This window comes from Sorex araneus, chromosome 8 (genome assembly GCF_027595985.1).
Source record: "Sorex araneus isolate mSorAra2 chromosome 8, mSorAra2.pri, whole genome shotgun sequence".
NCBI lineage: Eukaryota > Metazoa > Chordata > Mammalia > Eulipotyphla > Soricidae > Sorex > Sorex araneus.
The window spans coordinates 45,776,740-45,796,615 of NC_073309.1; the positions used below are offsets into that span (position 1 = coordinate 45,776,740).

Sequence of the window (19,876 nt, forward strand, 5' to 3'; positions counted from 1 at the left end):
GGCTCTGCACTCAGAAATTACCCCTGGTGGTGCTTGGAGGATCACTTGGGATGGCGGGGATTGAACCAGTGTCGGCCTATTACAAGGCAAATGCCCTACCAGCTGTATTATCACTCCAGTCCCCAAGACTGAATTTTTAAAGAGTCAGTATAATACAAATAGTAAAGGTTTCATCACTAGAAACATGAGTCACATTGAAAGGACAGAACTTTGGATATCTGGAATAAACAAATATACTACTAACTTCGGCTGTTTATTTTTAAATGTTTTATTTTGGTAAAACTAACATAAATTTACCATTTTCACGACTTGTGAGTCTGTAGTTCAGTTACATTATATACAAGGATGTCACTGTGACACTGTGAAAAGAACGCTTTCTTCTTGCAACACTCCGCCACCCCTGGAAAGCTCCATTCTACTCATTTTGACTACTAAATGTTTATAATGAAAAACTAAAATTTTTTGGTGATGCTGGTGATCACATCCTGTGCTGCACACTTTGGGGCATGAGTGGATTGCAGAGCCCCAATCCGTGACTTTGACATGGGGCTTCAGAAACCAAAAACTTGAAATTCTGGGGACTTCATGTATATGTTGGCACCCTGGAGTCTGACTGGTGTCACAGAGCAGCCTGTTTCTCAGGTATAGCCAAGGTCACCATGCCAGGACTTCATGCCTTTGGAGCTGACTTCTACCATACTGCATGCTCCCATACTTTTCCTTTCTTCATCTGTGGTTTCTCATCCAACCTCCTACTCATTCATCCACCCACCCATCATTCACCCTTCCAACCATCCCCTGTCCATCTACCCATCCACCCACCCATTTACCCATCCACACACAAATAAATTCAGCCATCATTCACCCATCCTTCACCCTATCTCTCACCCACCCATCTATCCCCCATTCATCCATCCACACATCTATCCACCCACCCATCCATCCATCCACCCATTTATACATCCATCCACCCACCCATTCATCCATCCATCCATCATTCATCCATCCATCCACCCATCCAACCCATCTACCCTCCACCTACCATCCATCCATCCACACATGCAGACCGTGGGTTGTTCCTACTCTTTGGATATTGTGAAGGACATTGTTGTAAACATGGCATAAGACCAGCCTCTCCTCGTATCCAGATTTCTTCCAAGACTTCCAGAGTGAACTTCTTAAGACATTTGTTCCTAAGCATTTGTTATCCCGGCCATAGTGAAGGTAGATTAAGGAGTGGAGAAAATAGCTCAAAAGGCCAGTGAGCCCAGGACTCAATCCCTGACTCCACATGGCCCCCTGAGTGGTATTGGGAATGATCCTCAAGTACTTCCAGGTATGGCCCCAAATGCCCACCAACAAAAAAAAACACAGATTTTTCTTTATGAGCTAGATAAATTAGCTAGCTTTATGGACAGTATTAGAATAGCTTTATACTTTTCTTCAGGGGGTGGGGCATATGTAGCAGTGCTCAGGGACTACTCCTGATTGTGTGCTCCGGGATCATTCCCAGCGGTGCTTAGGGGACCATATGGTGTGCCAGGATAAAACCAATGTCATCTGCAATCAAGGCAAGTGCCTTAGCCCTGTGCTATCTCTCAGGCCCAGAGATATCCTTGCTTCACTGTATCACTTGTAGTCCCGTTGATCTTCGATTTGCTCGAGCGGGTGCCAGTAACATCTCCATTTGTCCCTGTCGTGAGCTAGTGTAGCCCAAAGATACCTGCTCGCTCCAGGAACAGAAAGAGCCTCAAATCATTCACTCAGAGACTTGACGAAGAAATCTGACCATCTAGTTGGTGGGCGGCCATGAGGTCTTCTGACGTCCCGTGGAATCCAGTCTGTAACAGCTCTAATCCAACGGTCATCTCTGAATCACATTATATGACCGGCCCATCTGATTTTTGATGCCTTGACAAACGAGACAGCATCCCTGATTTTTGACCGTCGACGGAGGTCAGAACTCCGGATTCCTTCTCTCACTTAAGTGAGACATGATATTCCCAGCATAGCTCTTTTGATTCCTCTTTGGGATACCCTAATAGCATTCTCATCCTGCTTGTATAGGGCCCAGGTCTCTGAGGCATATGTAAGTGCAGGAAGAACGGTGGAATCAAAAAGATGTGCCCGGAGTCAGAGGTTCTTCATTCTCTTAACCACCTTTTCGACGCTCTTGAAGGCATTCCACGCTGCTCTCTTCCTCCTGCGCAGTTCCGGCACCAAGTCATTCCTCATGTTGATTTCTCAACCCAGTTACACATAGCTGCTGCATTCGGAGATGTTCATTCCATTGAGAGCAAATGGAGCTTCAGGGACCAGTTCGTTTTTCATGAACATCGTCTTGTTGAGATTCAGCTGCAATCCGACATTTCCACACTCGCGGTCGAAGTCAGCCAGCATTTGTGCCGCTTGGCTAATGTTTGGCATTATGAGAACGATGCCATCAGCGAAGCGGAGGTGGTGTAATTGCCGATAAAGGAAGACCTCAAAGAGAGAAGAGCAGCAGTGTTGGCCAGTGCAGCAGAAGCCGGGAAAAGTATTCGCAACGCTCGCCTGTCCTTCGCCAACTACAAGACCAAGATGACTGCCCTCTGACGTCCCGATGGATCTATCACATCCTCCAGAAAGGCAATGGAGAAAATTATTCACGACTTCTACTCGGATCTCTTTGACAGCCATGTCCACCTGCCCACATACCAAATCTGCAGGATGGATATGTCGTTCCCAACGTTCTCCCTTCTGAAATCCGATACGCCATTTCGCTGGTAAAGACTCGAACAGCACCCGGTCCAGACAAGGTCAGACCCGAACACCTGAAGAATCTGCCACCAGTACTCATCAATACACTGGCCGGACTCTTCACACGCTACCTGTCTGAATGCAAGGTTCTGTCCCACTGGAAAACCAGTAGGACGTTCTGTTGTACAAGAAGGGAGACATCCACGACATCAGCAACTATCGCCCAATCTGCCTGCTGTCTGTCGTCTACAAGTTGTTCACTCGTGTCATCCTGAATAGAATAGGCAGAACACTAGACGAAGGGCACCCATGCGAGCAAGCCGGGTTCCGAAGAGGATTCAGCACGATAGACCATATCCACACAGTGACCAAACTCATTGAAGTTTTGCGAGAGTTCAAGATGCCGCTCTGTCTAACATTCATCGACTTAAAAAAGGCCTTCAATTCTGTTGAGACTGAGGCAGTCATCGAAGCCTTGGTCAAACAGGGCATTCAAACTCAGTATATCAAAATCCTCCGTGAGCTGTATTGTGGATTCGCCACCAGGATCTCACCATTCTACAAGGAAGTGATCATTGATGTAAAGACAGGGGTGCAAGGTGATACCATTTCACCGAAACTCTTCAGTGCCACCCTTGAGAACATCATGCGACAACTGGAATGGGAAGGAATGGGAGTGAAGATCCTTGTTTACCTAGAGAAATTGTCTTCTGGCAGACAGCAGGGGACAAACAGGACTTCATTCTCTGCTCATTGCCAGTCTAAGTCCCCCGACTTTCTTGGGGGTTCTCTTCCCTTTTCTGGACACCCCAAGATCCTATACTATTCTTTTGCCCAGTGTAACCCCTTGATTTGTCCTATTTACTTTAGTATTTATAACCATGTGGATTCTCCATATGTGCTTGTTTGTTTGTTTGTTTGTTTGGGGCCATACCTGGCAGTGCTCAGGGGTTACTCCAGGATCTGTACTCAAAAGTTATTCCTGATAGTGCTTGGGGGACCATATGTAGTGTTGGGGATCAAACCCAGGTTGGCCATGTGCGAGGCAAATGCCCTCCCTACTGTACTATCTCTCCAGCCCATATTCTCCATATGTACATCCTAGGTTGAGTCTTTGCTCCCAATGAGTCTGAGGTAAAGTTGTTTGCTGTGTAACCCGGGGAGGCCTCAGAAGGGCAGAGAAATAAGCCCCCTGAACTCGAATATGGGTGTACAAAAATCAACAATTAGGAATGTATGCTCTGAATGAGAAAGAGAACTACAGGGATTGTACAGTAATTCTAGGTTTAATGGGGTGGGGGGGATATCCCCAGTAGTATTCCTTTTACCTGTTTAAATGTGATGGGATATTTTTTGGGAGTTACACTCAAAGATGCTCATGGGTTACTCCTGGCTCTGGACTCAGGAATCACTCCTGGCAGTGTTGGGACCGGAGCCGCAAGAGAGAGAGACGGGATAGTCGAGAAGACTCTTGCAAGAGAAAAAGTTTATTCAGACCAACATGCTGGGGCTGCACCTCAGGTGGATGCAGCAGTCTGCGCTAGTTAGGGAAGCCTTTTTATAGGGCTTGAGCCCTCAGGGCCAGTCACGTAGTCACGTAGTCTTGTCCGGAGCCACTATCTCTCCGGATCCGTGTGTCCAGAACCATTATCTAGGCCTGCGTCAGGAGTTACTATCTGTGGAGCCGTGGGACCAGAGTCGCTATCTGGGCTCTGCGTCAGGGGCCGTGGGACCAGAGTCGCTATCTGGGCTCTGGTCCGGAGTCACTATCTGCAGGGCCGTGGGACCGGCTGGGCTCTGCATTCTCAGTAATAGTGCATTGTTATGTACAGCTCAAGGGCATAAGCATGGTTACAGAAGCAGAACAAGGCGAGGTTACAAAAAGTCAAAAGTGGGCAGCTATCCATTCAACCCAATATCTTTTTTTTCGACTCAACAGCAGTGTGGGGGGGACCATATGGGGTGCCAGGGATTGAACCTGGGTCGGGTGCACGCAAAGCAAGCACCTTTTCTGCTGTACTATTGCTCCGGCCCCTAAATATGATGGTTTTCAATGAAAATCTAAAAAAGGCATTCACAGGACCAGAGGGACCACTCAAAGGGCTGATCTACATGCAAGAGGCCCAGGTTTGAGTCCCGGCCGCATATGGTTTGTTTGTTTGTTTTTTGCTTTTTGGGTCACACCTGGCAATGCACAGGGATTACTCCTGGTTCTGCACTCAGGAATCACCCCTGGCAGTGCTCAGAGGACCATATGGGATGCTGGGAATCAAACCCAGGTCGGCCGCATGCAAGGCAAATGCCGTACCCGCTGAACTCTTCCTCCAGCTCCCGGCCCCATATGGTACGAGTCCCGACACAGAGCTAGGGGTGGCTCCTGAGCACCACTGGGTGTGACACCAAAACAGAACAAAAGAAGCCTATAAAACTTCCTTTCCCTTCCTTTTCTCACAAGACGCACTCTTTCAGATGTTTGTAAAGAGATGTGATCTATAACTACTTGATCAACCATTTCCAAGAGTGACTTGCCCTGCCCCTGCCCCCCCCCCACAAGTTGCTTGGGACACCCACAGAAAAAAATAAAGGGCGCTCAGAAAACAGTGGAACAGTAGCCCCTTCAGCTCCATCACAGGCCTGTTTCCCGAGGACCAGAAAAGGCTTCGATCCCCCACCCCCTCCTGAACAGAGACTCGAGGGGTGTCCTGGGAACTTAGGCTCCGAGAGGGGGCCTGGGGCTTCTGTGTAGGTGAGGGGCAAGGAGAGGGGAGCAGGAAGGGTGGGAGAGGGACTTGATCAGGGGAGGACACAGCTCACAGGGGATGAAGGGAAATCTCAGGTCCCCTTCGCTATCCAGGTCGCTCATCACCGGCCCCTAGCAGGCTGGAAGGGCTATGGTGCGTGGCGTTGCATGCAAGGATCCCAAGTTTAATCATGGCACCACATTCCTCCACCAGCAATGCCAACTGACCCCTGGTGACTGACCCCTGAGCACCAGAGGGTGTGATCTTGGTGGCCCCAGCGCTACTGGGCACTTACTCCTGATTCTGCACTCAGGAATTGCTCCTGGAAGGACTCCGGGGACCATATGGGTGCCGAGATCGAACCCGGATCAGTCACAAGCAAGGCAAGTGCTCTACCTACTGTACTATCTCCAGTCCTTGATTTGGGCCTGACCTTGGCACTAACCCTCTTCAGGCAGAAACAGGACCTGGTTCTGAGCTGTGTATTCCTCCCCCACCCCAGACCTCCTTTATATCCCTGTACATCCGTCTTATCCTTACAGGCGCCTCGCTTCCATCCCCCATATTTCGGCTTTCAGTAAGTTCCATTGCTGTTCAGAGATTTTCTTTGGTCCCTGTGGAGCTGTCCAGGCACCCTGACTATAAACCGTGAGCTCCTATAAGGGTCGCCCCTGTCCGGAGTCAGTCTCCCCCAAGTGGAGTTCAGACTCCCTAACCAGAGTCCAGATTTGGCTAAGAACGTTTGCTATTCCCATCTTCCCACCAGAGTTCAGAACACCCCACCATTCAAGCAACAAAAGGATTGGGAGGGGCTGGAGTGGTAGCACAGTGGGTAGGGCATTTGCCTTGCATGCGGCTGACCCAGTTCAATTCCCAGCATACAATATGGTTCCCCAAGCACCATCAAGAGTGATTGCTGAGTGCAGAGCCAGGAGTAATCTCTGAGCATCGCTGAACGTGACTCCCCCAAAAAAAAGCAAAAAAAAAAAAAGGATGAGGAGACGTCCCCTCCTTACTGTCTTGCTGACATTCCCATTTTCTGGGCCCCTTTGCAAGGGGACTAGGATGCTGGATCTCTGTCCAAAAGACTCTCATTACTGCATCCTAAGAACATTACAGGCAGTTAAAATTCTGAAGTAGACCCTTCTAAACCACTGGATTGTCTCCTGGCCTCCCTTAAGGCCTTAAAATTAGTTCCAGAGAGTCACCCCTTGGGACTGGAGCAATAGCACAGTGAGTAGGGTGTTTGCCTTGAACGCGGCCAACCCGGGTTCGATTCCCAGTATCCCATATGGTCCACAGCACCACCGGAGTAATTCCTGAGTGCAGAGCCAGGAGTAACCCCTGTGCATCGCTGGGTGTGACACGAAAAGCAAAAAACAAAACAAAACAAAACAAAACAAAACAAAACAGATAGTCACCCCTTATCCACTGAATGAAGGTATCCACTGGCCCAGAAATGGAACTTACAGCCATCCCACATTGACCAGCCTAAAGACGTACTGCCAACATAACAATAAATGGACAGAAATTCCTTACGTCCAGGCTTGCTTTCTCCTGCACTCCCGCCCCTCTTTCTTCAAGACCCCTCACACTTTCCAAGGTCTCCTTGCTCATGACACCCCTAAGACCCCTCCCTACTCTCCACCAATTCTCGAGGATGACTTGAACCTCCTGAACCCCTCCTCCCTCCTGTTCCACGGACCGCTCCTCCACCCCTTCCCCTGGAAGGCGCTTCTCCCAGCTTCTCGCTGCACCCCCACGGACTCTTCCTTCTCATCTACCCTTGCCTGAACCAACCTCCTCTCACACCCTAGCAACTGTGGGAGACTCTCACCCCAGCCAAGCCCCATGCCCCACATGCTGAAGCCACCACCACGACAGGTTCTCTCTCCACTGTCGCCTCCTACGCTGCCCACCCACTCTCTTCTCCTGCCATGTTCTTCGCTACCCACCTCTCCCCTCACCCACCTGCTGCCTACCTCTATATTAAGGTGTTCCACTACTGAACAGACTATGTGATCTGGCTTGGCAGGGTATTCCCATTATCCTAGCCGCCACGCTAACTGTGGATGAACTAGATCGTATCTATTGGGCTAGTCAGGAACAGAGTGAGCAGAGACGCTCACTGATTCGGACATGCCCCTGGGTGTTGATGCTGGTGGGTGGGTCTACCAGGATGCCACAGATGCTACTTCCGAGAGACCATGGTGATCACTTTATCCAATGTTCGGTCATCGGCATGCAGGCTGCAGCTCATATGGCTGTCACGACAAGCTGAGGGAAATATCTCAGGACCCCAGTGAAACCAGCGGTCTTTCTTACCCGCCTGACAGAGGCTCTTCAGATGTAGCCTAGGTTTGACCCTGAACCCCCTGAGGGCCAGGTAGATAAGACACTCTCGGGTCCCCACAACTGCCAGCTGGAACTCACATTTTTTAGGGTCACAGAAGACCCCAACACAGGACAGGGTCATGGTCTTACACACATGTCATGGTCTAACCTGGTGGGGTCCTCGTTTCCTGCAGCTGCTGTAGCATTTTTTTTTTTTTTTTGCTTTTTGGGTCACACCCGGCGATGCACAGGAGTTACTCCTGGCTCATGCACTCAGGAATTACTCCTGGCAGTGCTCAGGGGACCATATGGGATGCTGGGAATCTAACCCGGGTCAGCTGCGTGCAAGGCAAACGCCCTACCCGCTGTGCTATCACTCCAGCCCCCTGCTGTAGCATTTTAAGGCCTCCCTCCCCTGGGCATGCACCACCTTTATAATGTGCCAGAGGTGGTTCCTGGTCACTGAAGGGCTGAACCAAGTGACACTAACTCCCGAGGAAACCCCGGGCTCCAGCTCTGGAGGGAAAATCTAGGAGAGGGGAGAGAGCAGCAAGGCAGGGAGCAGTGCACCCACCTGGAAATCTGGGAAGCCTGGACACAATCACCCCAGAACTGAGCTCCCCCCACAACCAGGGTGTGTGTGCACGTATGTGTGCATGTATGTGTACACAAGTGTGTTGTATGTGCAATCCCAGCTGAAGAGGGAGAGGTCTCAGTCTTTCCCAGGAAGCAAAGTGCAGACAGGAGAGGAGAAGGGCTGGGAGAGGGAGAGAGGAGGAGTAGGGAGGGGACAGAGAGAGGAGGGGACAGAGCCAGCCCCACCACATGACCAGGCTCCTTCCTGGGAGCCGCTCAGCTCAGGAGGAGGAAGCTCCAGGGCTCATATGTCTGTCTGTCCAGGCGAAGCCTGAGTGTCTTTCTGGGGTTCCAGCGCTTCTCTCGGCCGGTGGGAGCCAGCAGCAGTGGACACATGGAGCCCCCCTCAGCCCCTGCCCACAGAGGGCGCGTGCCCTGGAAGGGGCTCCTGCTTGCAGGTGAGGGGGACCTTCCTGGGGTGGGCAGGGGAAACAGGCTGGGGTCTTCTGGGGGCACAGAGCTCTGAGAGGGGACAGAGCATTCTCTTTGCATGGGTGTGTGGGGGGCAGGGAGTGGGAGAACACAGGGGGGCAGGGTGAGATTGGGAAGGGGGCCCTCGGGGAACAGGTGAAAGTGCTGAAGCCCATCTTTGCATGTGCTCGACCCCCAACTCTGCACGGTCCCCAACCCTGTGCCAGGAGGCACCACTGGGCACACCGGGTATGGCCCAAACAACAGAGCAAAACAGTATCGGGGTGGGGGCTGGCACGGGAATTCTCATGCTGTGACGGGAGGGGCAGGAAAATCCCAGCTGCACAGAGGATGAGACGCCCTCAGTCTCCGTTAATCTCCACGGATTGGGGCCTCGAGTGCTGTCCTCAGGCACCGTGTCAGGACTCGGGGAACCAGGCGGTGGACCTGGAGCCCCGTCACTCAGCACAGGGTTGGAGCCATACCATGGGCCCCGTCCTCACGGGCTCAAGTCCCAAGGCCAGGAAGACAGACCACAAGGAATCTAGGAGGTGCAGTTAGGGAAGGACAAGGTTCAGGGAGGGACAGCAGGGACGGGTCCACTGTGAAGGGGGGGGTTCAGAGCAGGAGGAGGGCGCATCTCTCCAGGGCCCTGAGTGAGCGGGATCTGGGACAGGAGGGAGGAAGGAGGCGACACCTGGGAAGGAGAAGGTGACAGAGCAAAAGTAATGGTGGTTTCTGGAAGGTCCAGTAGTGAGTCAGTGAGAGGAGAGGAGAGAAGTAGAATTCAGCAAGAGTTTATTAAAAGCTCCCAAGCAAGGGGTCGGAGTGATATTACAGTGGGTAGGACATTTGCGTTGCACACAGCCAACCAAAGTTCCATCCCCAGCATCTATGTGCTTGGGGCACGGGAGGTTTGCAGGTCTCCAAGAGCCTGCAGAGTCACGCTGAGGGCAAAAACTGTAAGATTTATAGGGTTGAAACAAAATCAGGAATGGGGGAGCCAAGAAGTGGGCGTTATTTCAATTGGTTAGTTTTCTTGGGCCATTGATCATTATCAGATCCTGTTTTACCGGATACGGTGCACCCATTTGTGACAATTCCAGACTCAGGACCCTGTGAAGTTTTTCAGTTATAGTGCTGGTGTTGTGCCACCTCACTGCCTTAGCCTCTGGCCCAACTTTACAGTCTCAAAAGAAAAAAAAAAAAAAGAGTTGCTCAGCAGTTAGGGCGCTTACCTTGCACACCGATCCCCAGAACCCATACAATCCCCTGAGTCCCACTAAGGGTGACCCCCTAAGCACAGAGCCAGGAGTAAGCCCTAAAAACTGGCAGGTGTGGCAAAAAAAAAAAAAAAGGATCCTGCTGCTGAACAAAACCTACAGGACTTAAGATTTTCTGTCTCCCAGACACCTCCCTCTATTTTTTTTCAATTAGCAGAAGGAGGAAGGGGTGAGTGAATTGGGCCACACCAGTGGTTCTGTAGACAGGTTATCTCTCCTGGTGGTGCCAGGGATCAAAGATCAAACTGGGTCAACCACTTGCAAGGCAATGTCTTTTTTTTTTTTTTTTTTTTGGTCACATCCCGGTGATGCACAGGAATTATTCCTGGCTCTGCACTTAGGAATCACCCCTGGCCGTGCTCAGGGGACCATATGGGATGCTGGGAATCGAACCTGGGTCAGCCGTATGCAAGGCAAACGCCCTACCCGCTGTGCTATTGCTCCAGACTCAACAAGGCAATGTCTTAATCCTTGTAGTAGTTCTCAGCCCTTCAGGACATACTTTTCTTAATGTCTAATCTAAATGGCGAATGTCTAATCTAATCTGAAGGTCTAATATTCTGACTTTCTCTGATTCCAGCCACACTCTTACCTTTTTGGAGCATGCCTGGCACTGCCAACACCACTGCCTACACCACTGCCAACACCACTGTTTACACCACTGCCTACACCACTGTCAACACCACTGCCAACGCCACTGCCAACACCACTGCCAACGCCACTGCCAACACCACTGCCAACACCACTGCCAACACCACTGCCAACACCACTGCCAACGCCACTGCCAACACCACTGCCAACACCACTACCAGCACCACTGCCAGCACCACTGCCAACACCAATGCTGATATCATTACTGTGGAATTGGTGCCGCGCGCTGCTATGGAAGGGAAGAACGTTCTCCTGCTTATCCCCAGGCAGCCAGAAACTATTAGAGCATTATACTGGTACAGAGGAACAATGGAACAGCAGAACATCATTGCAGGATTGAAGAAAAACCCAGAAACCCTGGTTCATGGGCCTGCATACAGTGGCCGAGAGACCCTGTACTCCAATGGTTCTCTGCTGCTCCGGTACCTCTATGAGGAAGACACAGGGATCTACCGCTTGCAAGTCCTGACAGCCAATATCGACCTTTTAACTGGAGAAAAACAGCTCCAGGTGTACCGTGAGTGATCCCTCTCTGACTTCAGGGGAGGTGGGCAAGGGGCTGCTTTTGCTCACATAGAGCTCCCCAGTGTTGGTATTTGAGCATGTGTGCAGGACACACACAAAAGGAAAGAAAGACACACAGCATTTCTTTCTGGAGTTGGGGCTGCAGGCTTCCCTGTTAGAGAGAAGGGCCGGTCTAGGGGAGTCAGTCGCCCAGCAGAGAGAGGTCAGTCTTGGTCCAGTCCCTGCACCAAGAACCCAACCCTGAGAGAGACACTGTGGGGCTCACTCAGATACTGGCCTAAGTGCAGCCCTGGGTGGCTCAGTATGGGAGGTCTTCCACCGAGCCTCCTGACTCCGTGGCCCTGGGGAGCCTATTTAGAGCTGGGGTGGCCTCCTGGAAGGAGTGACGGGGAGCAAAGATTCCTGTGGGCCCCGAGCTGGTCTCAGACAGGGCTCAGCCCAGGGCCACACTGACTGAGGCCAGGTCACGTCTGATCCACTCAAGTCCATATACATGGGTGGGGGGGGGGTGAAGGAACGGGGCGGGGGGCAGGGTTGCGGAGTGTTAGTACAGTAGGCTGGCAGCTGAGGAAGCCCATAGGTGTCAGGTGGTCCAATACCTATGTGCATAGGCCAGTACTCCGAAGGAAGAAGCCTGCTTCCGGAGTCACTCCTGGCAGTGCTCAGGAAACCATATGGGATGCCAGGGATCATACCTGGGTCATCCACGTGCAAAGCAAGCGCCCAACCCACTGTACTATCTCTCTAGCCCTGTCGATCACTCTCTTGACTATATCCTTTAATGCGCAGAAGAAAAATGGAAACAGTTTGATGTAACCAATTTACCTACTTTTTCCATTGCTGTCTATATTTTTGTGTCACATCTTAAATATCATTGACAAATCCAATTTCAAATAAGCCTTTTTTTTTTTTAATTTGGTTTGTGGGCCAGAGCTGGCAGTGCAGAGTTCCTTGTGACTCTGCACTCAGGGAATCACTTCTAGCAGGCTCAGGGGACCAGGGAGGATGAGCAAAATAAAACCCAGGTTGGCTGCAAGTAAGGCAAGCGCTTGACCTGCTATACTTTCTCTTGAGCCCTTTCAAATCTGTTCTTCCTCTAGATTTCTTCTTGGTATTTTGAGTTTGATTCATAGTGCATGCTCATTTTATGCTAACTTGACAGGATAGGAAAGGGTGTTACATCCCTGGTTTGCATATGAATGAGTAGTTTTCCCAGCACCAACCTGAGGAATAGGTAATTTCCTCATTAATGATGCTGGCAACCTTGTTGTAAATCAAAGGATCATGTAAGTAGGGGTTTATTTATGCCATTTCTGTCCATTCCATTGGTCTCTTTAAAACCACATTATTTCCAACATGATAACTTTGCAGTTTTGAAACTAGGTTACTCCAACTTATCCTTTTACAAGATTATTTTGAAGGTGGCTGGAGCGATAGCACAGCGGGTAGGGCATTTGCCTGGCACGCAGCCGACCTGGGTTTATTTCCCAGCCTTTCATATGGTCCCCTGAGCACCGCCAGGAGTAATTCCTGAGTGTAGAGCCAGGAGTAACCCCTGTGCACCGCCAGGTGTGACCCCCCCCAAAAGAAAATTATTTTGGATATCTGTCTTCCTTTGACATTCTCTACATACATAGAAATTGCTATTTCTGCAAAGCAACTTCTTAGTATTTGATAGGAATTGCAATAAATCTGTGGATCTCTGTAGAAATATTATTTAGCAATATGAAGTACTTCCATTTATGAACATAGATTGTGTGCCCACTTATTTCTGTCTTCATTAATTTCTTTCAGCTTGTTTTTTTTTTTTTCTTTCAGCTTGTTTTATAGATTTTCATGTATAAGTCCTTTTCCTCATTGGCTAAGTTTGTTCCTCTAGTTTACTTTTTTTTTCTTTTTGGGTCACACCCGGAGATGCTCAGGGGTTACTCCTGGCTCTGCACTGAGGAATTACTCCTGGCAGTGCTCAAGGCACCATATGGGATGGATGCTGGGAATTGAACCCAGGTCAGCCACATGCAAGGCAAACGCCCTACCCGCTGTACTATTGCTCCAGCCCCAAGTTTACTTTTTTTTCACATTATAACATACATTTTTAAAATGTCCTGATTATTGCTAATATATAGTGACACAACTGATATTTTATGTGAATTCTATGTCTAGTGAAATTGTTAAATTCATTCATTATAACACTTTATGGATTCCTTAGGGTTTTCTGTTACAATTGGGTATCATCTGCGAAGATACCCAATTGTACTTCTCATTCCAATTTAAATACATTTTAGCTCTTTTGTTTTGTTTTGAGGCCACATCTGGCTGTACTCAGGGATTGTTCCTGGTCCTAGCCCCTCTCGTCTCTCCCTGCTCTGTTTCTCCACAGATCCAGTAGAAGAGCCCCATATCCAAGCCACCCACACCAAAGTGACAGAAGGTGCTACCCTTGTGTTTCTGACCTGCTCCACGACAGATACTGGGGTCTCCATCAAGTGGCTGCTCAATGACAAGACTCTGCAGCCCTCAGGGAACAGGAAGCTGTCTGCAGACAACATGACCCTCGCCCTCCAGCCTGCCTCCAAGGCTGATGCAGGGGCGTATCAGTGTGAGGTCTCCAACCCTGTCAGTTCCGCAAAAAGTGCTTACCTGAAGCTGCAGGTGAAACCCTCCGTTTCCATTTCCCCTTTTGGTTAATCTCACAGGTGGTGGGTGAAGAGCCCAAACTGCTGCTACTGTAGCGCCTACAGAGCCACGTGAAAGGGGCAGCAGGATTAAAGGCATCTCATCTCAGGTCTGAGAAGCCAGCTGTCTGACCCAAGATGAGATTTCACCCTCCTGATGTTTCCTCATGTATCAAATGGGAAAAAAATAGCCGGATCTTAGGTTCATTATTATTGATGATTATTGGGGGATTCATGAGATTAAATGTCAACTCGGATGCTGAACAACGTAGGATTCTGGTTACTGATCCCTTCCTTTCGTTGTTGCTGTGCTAGCTGGGTAGTGGTGCTCACACACTGGGTGACGGTGCCCACTGGAGGTGGTACACTCGTCATGCTCAGGGTCACAACAGGTTCCATGTGGTGCTGCGGGCCGTTCCTGAGATCAGACTGTGTCTGCACGAATGCCAGAAATTCTTAGTCTCAGCCACATCTCCAGGCCCTTGTATTCTTTCCCTTCTCTTAGTTGGTGTGGGGGCATTCTCCAAGCAATGCTCAAGAGGTCCAGGATCCCCTAGGGAAATTATTAGCCAACCGCACCATCTGTTCTACACATGGGCACAAGGGTGTTTTTTTTTTTTTTCTTTTTGGGTCACACCCGGAGATGCACAGGGCTTACTCCTGGCTCTGCACTGAGGAATTACTCCTGGTGGTGCTCAAGGGACCATATGGGATGCTGGGAATTGAACCTGGGTCGACCGAGTGCAAGGCAAACACCCTACCCGCTGTGCTATCGCTCCAGCCCCATGGGCACAAGGGTTTGATACTGCTCAAGGTCTGCAGTGCTGAAGATAATCGGCCACCCACCCCGGTGGTGCCAGTCAGGGGAGGGGATGGTGCCAAGGATGCACCCAGCAACACTCAGGGATCATGTGATATTGTGAATCAAACCTTTGTCAGATACTTGCTAAGCATGTGCCCTAACCTTTGTACTGTCTCCCAGGCCCTCTTAAGTTTACGTTGTTGGTTTAAACTGAAAAGCAGAATTTGGGAAAATGTTATTCAGGGATTCAAGAAGTAATACATAGGGCTAGAGCATATATGTGTTCTTTTAAATTTTTATTTATTCATCGTTTTTGTTTGGGGGGTAGATGCCAGCGGTGCTCAGGGCTTACTTCTGGTTCTACACTCAGGAGTCACTCTTGTTGGTTCTCAGGGAACCATATGGGATGCTAGAGATGGAACCTGGGTCAGCTGCATTCAAGGCAAGTACTCTCCCCACTGTAGGGCACATATTTATATTTTCATATGCTAGGCCCCTAGTTCTATGCTGAGACCCTTTGGTCCCCTCAAGAACCACTGACTAGGGGGCTGGAGCGATAGTACAGCAGGTAGGGGGTTTGCCTTGCACCCTTATGATTCCCAGCATTTCATATAGGCTCCCAAGGAGGAATTCCTGAGTACAGAACCAGGAGTAACCCCTTTACATTGCCGGGTGTGACCCAAAAAGGAGAAAAAAAAAAAAGAACCACTGGCTATACCTGATGACCTCTGAGCACCACCCTAACAAAATAGTAAACTGTCAGGCCTGTGCTGGAGTTGCTGGTCACCAAAAGCACTTTTTTAAAAAATTTTTTTGAAATTTTTTTTTAAAGTTTTATTGAATCACCATGTGGAGGGTTACATAGTTCTCAGGATTATGTCAGTTATACAATACTCAAACACCCTTCCTTTCACCAGTGCCCATATTCCATCACCAATCACCCCAGTATACCTCCCGCCCCCTCCCATCCCCTCCCGCCCCCCAGTCCCCGCCCTTGTAAGTGATAAGTTTCACTTCGTTTACGACCAAAAGCACTTTTTGAGAGGCACCCCAAAGTTTTAATCACTCCCCAATTCTGAGATTTTGGACTATTTCCAGATTCTATGTTCAGATCTACTTTCTACAGAGGGGGGAATGACATCTCTCCCTTATAGGACGTCAGATGAGGCCAATGTGAAATTTTTTTTTTTTGCTTTTTGGGTCACACCCGGCGATGCACAGGGGTTACTCCTGGCTTTACACTCAGGAATTACTCCCGGCGGTGCTCAGTGGACCATATGGGATGCTGGGACTCGAACCCGGGTCGACCGCATGCAAGGCAAACGCCCTACCCGCTGTGCTATTGCTCCAGCCCCCAATGTGAAATTTTATGGTGCCCAGCACATATGACCCACAAAAACCATCAACTAATATCATTATTATTGGGATGGGGATTTGTACCACTTCTGGCAGTGCTAAGGGACTACTCCTGGCTCTGTACTCTAAGTACTGCTGGGTATGACCCAAAACAAACAAACAAGAATAAAATGGGTGGGCTGGAGCAATAGCACAGCGGGTAGGGCGTTTGCCTTGCACGTGGCTGACCCGGGTTCTAATCCCAGCATTCCATGTGGTCCCCTGAGCACCGCCAGGGGTAATTCCTGAGTGAAGAGCCAGGAGTAACCCCTGTGCATTGCCGGGTGTGACCCAAAAACAAAACAAAACAAAACAAAAGAATAAAATGGGTGGTTTGAAGAGATAACACAGTGGGTAAGACACTTGCCTTAAACTGACCTAGACTCAATCCCTGCACCACATATGATCCCCAAGCCCCATCAGGAGTGATCTGAGCACAGAACCAGTAGTTAACTCTGACCACCCAACAGTTATAGTTCCAAAACCAAGACACCAACGCAGAGTCTCTTGCCCCCGCGCCTGGCTGTCTTCACTGGGGCCCTTTGGAGGGGAGTGGGTTGAGTTTTCCTCCCTGCCCCGAGCAGAGCCCCGGCAGCCGAAGATCACTGGAACCTAGCCATAGCCATGCTCAAGGCCACTCTCCACACACTTGGACGAGCCTCACGCATGAAGGAACCGGCAGAGGAACCCAGGTGTGCAGGACCTGGGGCTGAGATCTCCAAGCCTGCTTGGATCAGGATCAGAACTGGGCCTCCTCCACCCAGATCCCCCCTTTTCCAGTAGCTTGGCAGCCACACCCACAAACTGCCCCCACACACACACACCTTGTTATCCCATCAACGGCCAAGATCCAGAGACTATAAAAGAAAGCTCCCAGAAGCATAGTTTCACCTCTTATAGCCTAGTTCTCCCTCTCAGAGAACCTGGCAAGGTACCGAGAGATCCTGCCCACATGGCACAGCCTGGCAAGCTCTCTGTGGCATGTTCGATATGCCAAATACAGTAACAACGATGGGTCTCATTCCCCTTACCCTGAAAGAACCTCCAATGCGGCACCGCTGGGAAGAACAAGTAAAGAGAGGCTACTAAAATCTCAGGGCTAGGACGAATGGAGACGTTACTGGTGCCCACTTGAGCAATTCGATGATCAATGGGATGACAGTGATATGGTGACGGTGATAGATTGTTATAAGCACTTTAGAAAACACTATGGACTTTTCTTTAAAAAGTTGAATATAGGGAAGTGAAGTATGTAGCTCAGTAATGACACACATTCCAGTTATGTAGCTCTGCAGTAACACATGCCTTGGGTTCAAAAGAAGGATGAGGAGGGAAAGAGAAGGAAAAAGTGGAGGAGGGGAAGGAGAAGCTGTGGCAGTATCTAAATACAGAAACTGGAAGATAGCTTAAGGGGGTAAAGTGCAGGCCTTGCATGCAAAAGGCTCAGATTTGTTGCCTGGCATTGTATAGCCCTCTGAGCACTGCCAAAGTGATGTCAGCTGTGGAAGACCCTATACAAAAATAAAGACAAAGCTACCATATGATATATGGGAAGCATATATATATATATATATATATGCTTGTACATATATATATGTACACTTATACAAAAGACTACTACTTAGTTATTTTTCAAAAAGACTGAATTTTGTCATTCATAACAAAATGTTAGGAGCTTGAAGGACTGATGCAAAGCAAGATATATCTCCTATCTATCTGAGTATCTATCCAAAGAATACAAAAAATAAACACAAGAGGGCCGGAGCGAAAGTACAGTGAGTAGAGTGTTTGCCTCGCATGTGTCCTACCCAAGTTCAATCCCCAGCATCTCATACGGTCCCTGGAACACCATCAGGAATAATTCCTGAGTACAGATCCAGGAGTAACCCTGGAGCATTGTTAGGTGAGGCTCCCAAACTAATAACTAATAAATAAACACAAGAAGTCGGGGCCGGAGCAATGGTACAGCAGGTAGGGCATTTGCCTTGCATGCAGCCAACCCAGGTTCAATCCTCAGCATCCCATATGGTCCCCCAGCACCGCCAAGAGTAATTCCTGAGTCCAGAGCCAGGAGTAACCCCTGAGCATTGCTGGTGTGACCCAAAAAGCAAAAAAAGAAGAAAAAAAGTTATGTCTACCACAATGAATTATGCATTGTCAATAATGTAGCAGCACTGTCATCCCGTTGCTCATCGATTTGCTCAAGCAGGCACCAGTAATGTCTCCATTGTGAGACTTGTTGTTACTGTTTTTGGCATATCGAATACCCCACAGATAGCTTGCCAGGCTCTGCCTCGAAGGCGGGATATTCTTGGTAGTTTGTCGGGCTCTCCGACAAGAAGAGGGACAGAAGAATTGAACCTGGGTCAGCCACATAAAAGGCAAACTCCCTACCTGCTGTGTTATCGCTCCAGTCCAATAATAGCTAAAATAAAATATGGATGCTCCTGAAGTTCCCTTCCATATGGGATTGATAAAGAAACTGGGCTGGAGCAATAGCACACGGCTAGGGCGTTTGCCTTGCACGCAGCCGACCCGGGTTCAATTCCCAGCATCCCATATGGTCCCCTGAGCACCACCAGGGGTGGTTCCTGAGTGCAGAGCCAGGAGTAACCCCTGTGCATTGCCAGGTGTGACCCAAAAAGAAAAAAAAAAGAAACTGTGGTACACTTATACAATAGACTACTACTCAGTTATTTTTCAAAAAGACTAAATTTTGTCATTCATAACAAAATGTTAGGAGCTTGCTTGAAGGACTGATGCAAAGCAAAGTAAGTCCCCTTTCCAGGGAGCATCCCCTGAATAACATCCTGATCCTTGACCCCCTTTCCTGTTCCCCTGAGCAATAGAGCTGAACACTACCACCCCCACCCCTGCCAGCTTTTTCAGGCCTAGCCCCAGGCCTGTCTGTACCTTTGCCACCTGTTGATCTTCCAGCAGCTCAATGATCCCTCTGGGGATGGGTGAGGCCAGAAGACCAGTATCCCAAGGCCGAACCAATACCTGAGGGCTCCTCCACTTGCCTAGAACCCTCCAAGAGAAAAGATTGGGCCTTCGCAGTCCTCCGATCTTCACCCACCACATCCTACCGGAAGCAGCAGCTGTGGCCCCACAGGCCCAGCCTGTCCTTCTATGGCCTCAGGGCCAGTCTGTCCACTCCAGGGCCCCTGGGGGCTCCTGTTTTTATTCTTTCCTCTGTGTTGAGGCTCATTTTACGGGTTCTCTTTGTATGGAGAGGAATAGCAGGAGGGGGAATCATACTTGGACATCACACACGTGTTGCAAGTGCTAAGTTATATCCCTGGTCCTGTGATTTAGCTCGCTTTGTGGTAGGAACTTAAGATTATTGTTTTACAGGTTTCCTATTTGTCATTGCCAGGATGAAACCCAGGGCCTCCAACATGAAAGCAGTGCTCTTCACTTCTGAGCTACATTCTGGCCTATGTCTTTATTCATTCTTTTTTTTTTTTTTTTTTTTGCTTTTTGGGTCACACCTGGCGATGCACAGGGGTTACTCCTGGCTTTGCACTCAGGAATTATCCCTAGAGGTGCTCAGGGGACCATATGGGATGCTGGGATTTGAACCCGGGTTGGCCGCTTGCAAGGCAAACGCCCTACCCGCTGTGCTATCTCTCCAGCCCTTGTCTTTATTCATTCTAATCTAAGCAGTTAGTGCGAAAAGCT

At 49.4% G+C, this 19,876-nt stretch overlaps 1 protein-coding gene across 1 annotated transcript; it reads left to right on the forward strand.

Annotated features, from left to right (window-relative positions):
* Positions 1-8,784: 8,784 nt before the first annotated feature.
* On the forward strand, positions 8,785-14,052 carry LOC101543446 (CEA cell adhesion molecule 21). The gene is made up of 4 exons (XM_004620767.2): positions 8,785-8,848; positions 10,725-11,312; positions 13,701-13,972; positions 14,017-14,052. The coding sequence occupies exons 1-4, from the start codon at positions 8,785-8,787 to the stop codon at positions 14,050-14,052; spliced, it is 960 nt and encodes a 319-aa protein (XP_004620824.2).
* Positions 14,053-19,876: the final 5,824 nt, after the last annotated feature.